This window comes from Rhizophagus irregularis, chromosome 23 (assembly GCF_026210795.1).
Source record: "Rhizophagus irregularis chromosome 23, complete sequence".
Taxonomy (NCBI): domain Eukaryota; kingdom Fungi; phylum Glomeromycota; class Glomeromycetes; order Glomerales; family Glomeraceae; genus Rhizophagus; species Rhizophagus irregularis.
The window spans coordinates 1,062,138-1,065,791 of record NC_089451.1 but is presented as its reverse complement, the minus strand read 5'-3'; the positions used below and the strand labels follow the sequence as shown (position 1 = coordinate 1,065,791).

The 3,654-nt window shown below is 23.8% G+C and overlaps 1 protein-coding gene across 1 annotated transcript; it reads left to right on the top strand.

Annotated features, from left to right (window-relative positions):
• Positions 1 to 811: 811 nt before the first annotated feature.
• On the top strand, positions 812 to 2,545 carry OCT59_015208 (uncharacterized protein; the record flags this gene model as incomplete). The annotated part of the gene is made up of 4 exons (XM_066139859.1): positions 812 to 1,369; positions 1,459 to 2,332; positions 2,409 to 2,447; positions 2,532 to 2,545. The coding sequence occupies exons 1-4, from the start codon at positions 851 to 853 to the stop codon at positions 2,543 to 2,545; spliced, it is 1,446 nt and encodes a 481-aa protein (XP_066002693.1). The 5' UTR covers positions 812 to 850.
• Positions 2,546 to 3,654: the final 1,109 nt, after the last annotated feature.

Below are 3,654 nucleotides of genomic sequence, written 5' to 3'. Positions count from 1 at the left end.
CTTATGACGTTATTAAGATACAATATTTTGAATTTGTATTTGTATCATTAATAATAAAAGATTTACCATAAGAGCTTAAATACTAGTATATTATTTTGAAAGCATTTAAGGAAATAACAAAACAATAAAATATCAATAAAATTAGAAAGAATAGATGTTAAAATGAACGGAAACTTTAATTCAGTTAAGTATGATAATTTTTATTTATCAGCACTCAAAATTTTGTTATTTTCCCTTCGTTAAACATAATTAATTTAACGATTGTTATATTATAAATGAGTTCATTCATAAATTCCCTTTACTTAATAATAACAAAATTTTTTTTTAGTTACATATTGTATTTATTTATTGAATCTTAGTTTGAGAAAGGTATAACAATCATAGAGAATATTATTGTTAGAAAAGCTTGCATTATGAATAAACATAATTAATAACATAATTAAAATTACTATCATATCAAAAAATTTTTTATAAAATATTTTATCCAATTGCTATCAGTTGTATGTACAGTAATTTGTACAATATACTAATTGTAATAACAAAAGATAATCAAATAGTAATTTTGATACTAGAAATGATCCATAAAGAATTTTTGTGAAATTTGTATTATAGGATATTTTATTTAATTTCTGTATTCCTAAATTTCCGTCATAACCTATAAAAAAGAATTTCTTAGCGAGATTTATTCGTGACTTTGTGATCATCAGCTGATTTTTTAACGTCTTTGTTTGACCTAAATTAAGATTTGTCGATCGCTGCCGTGCAACTGTAATACGTAATATAAGGTTGCGCCCCTTTTTTTTTTAAAAAAAATAAAAATCCTTTTACTCTGTTTAAACATAAAGCTGATATGGAAGAATTTAAGCTCAGTGATGATGTATTTGAGCAAATAAAAGATTTTAACCCTTGGATATTAACAGATGAACAAAAATTGTTAATTGATAAGCTAATATTAAATGAAGAATTAAAAGAACGTTATAAAAATAATGGTTTATGCAAAGATTGTAAGCAGCCTAAAATTACTTTGAATTGGTGTCAATGTAAATTTCAACAAAATTTCAAAAATTGGACTAGTGGAAATGATGAAGTTGATAAGTTTATTCAAAAAATACAACTTAAAGCTACAGAATTTAGGGAAATATTAGAGTGGATTGAATATGATAGATTTGAAAATGTTGAATATTTGGCCAAAGGAGGATTTGGAACTATTTATAAAGCAATTTGGAAAGATGGTTATATAAGATATTGGGATTCTGAAAATAATCAATGGAAGAGATATAAAATTTGGGGTGACAAATATGAAAATTACCCAGTGGTTTTAAAATGTTTACATAATTCTCAGAATAATACACCCGAATTTTTAAGAGAAGTAGGTTTCTTTTTATATATAATTTTCAACTACTGTTCCATTATAAATGCTAAACTTACTATTATTTATTATTATGGATTCTTTTTTAGATTGAATCACATAATACGATTCTTTCAAATTATGTAACTCGATGTTTTGGCATTACTAAAGATCCAGAATCTAATAATTTCATGATGGTAATAGAATATGCAAAGGAAGGTAGTTTAAGACAATATTTAAATAATAAATTTAATTCAATAAAATGGGAAAATAAGTTGGATTATGTAAAAGATATTGCATATGGCCTCAAATCTATTCATGAAAAAGGATTAATTCATCATGATTTTCATTGTGGTAATATGTTAAAAGATGGTGATTTTACTATTATTACTGATTTAGGATTATGCCAACCAGCAAATGTAAAATCTTCTCAAAATAATGAATGTGAAAAAAAAGTATATGGAGTATTACCTTATGTAGCGCCTGAAGTTTTAAGAGGAGGAGAATATACTCAAGAAAGTGATATTTATGCATTTGGAATTATTGCATATGAAGTCTGTACAGGGCTTCCTCCTTATCATGATATTGCTCATGATAAATTCTTAGCTATTAGCATTTGTCAAGGGGTTAGACCAAAATCTAATTATAAAATACCTCAACTAATTTTGGACATAATTAAACAATGTTGGGATGCTGATCCTTCAAAACGACCTAAAGCAGAGAAATTATATGTTTTATTATATAATTTACATAGGCCAAATATTAATGCAAGTAGTACTATGAATGATGAAATCAAAAAGCAAATTGAAGAAGCGGATAAAATTAATGAGAAGTTTACTTCTACTTCATTACCATATAATGGTACTACTCTTTCATATACTACAAATCCTCAAGCAATTTACACAAGTAGGCTTTTAAACTTTAAAAACCTTCCAGAACCAAAAAATGCTATTGATAACAAAGTTGATGTTGGAGAATATTCAGGTAATTAATATATTGACTTATTTTACAAAAATATTCTTAAAATACTTTTAATATACAATTATTTTTTATTTTCTAGAATCCATAGAAGCAATAGATTTCACTAAACTCAACCTAGGTACTCATTTACATTAATTTGCTTTCTATATGATTGATTTTACCAATAATATTAACAATTTACTTTAATAATTCGTTCCTATAGATGAAAACAACTAAAGAAAAAGAAAAGGAAGAAAATTTACAAATATTCATAATATAAATTTCATTATTTGTATTTTTTATTATTACTACTACAATATATATATTTTATTGGAATATTTATTATGATTAAAATCTTATACTAAATAAAGTTTTTATAAATTTAAACTGAAATCAAATAGAATGCATTATATAACTATTATATATGTAGTATGTTATAAAATTATGTCAAATTGTCAAAGTATGTTGCTGAAAGTGATAGAGTTTCTTCAGTTTAATTTATGTTTTACTACCTTTGAAAAAAAATAGGAGTGTATGCGACGGAGGTGTAAACTTATGTAAATTTGTGTAAATATATGTAACCTTGTGTAGGTTTTTGTAAATTTCTTTTAAAAATTTACTTGGACTTGTGTAAAATTACATAGATTACAACCCATTGATGACTACAAATTCTTATATCTAAGATGTATTATTCACGTGCCAAGTATCTAATATGGATGAAAGAACCTCACTTATTCATTTTATAGTTAGCAAACTAAAATAGTGAGTCTATTCTAATTTCGTAATTATGTAAATCATGCTATATTACGTTTGGTAATAAAATTAATAAAATATAGTAATTAATATCGTTATTAATTTTATAAATTTTTTTTTTTTAATATTTTAGAGATAGTTTCTTTTCTTATTAATATAGCGATATCTTTTTATAATCATTGTCCATAGATAGTTGTAGTATATCAATAATATAATTTTCTAAAGAGCAACCTACTAACTGAATTAAAGAGATGATTATAGTATTTTTGAGACTTATGACGTTATTAAGATACAATATTTTGAATTTGTATTTGTATCATTAATAATAAAAGATTTACCATAAGAGCTTAAATGCTAGTATATTATTTTGAAAGCATTTAAGGAAATAACAAAACAATAAAATATCAATAAAATTAGAAAGAATAGATGTTAAAATGAACGGAAACTTTAATTCAGTTAAGTATGATAATTTTTATTTATCAGCACTCAAAATTTTGTTATTTTCCCTTCGTTAAACATAATTAATTTAACGATTGTTATATTATAAATGAGTTCATTCATTAAATTCCCTTTACTTAATAATAACAAAGTTT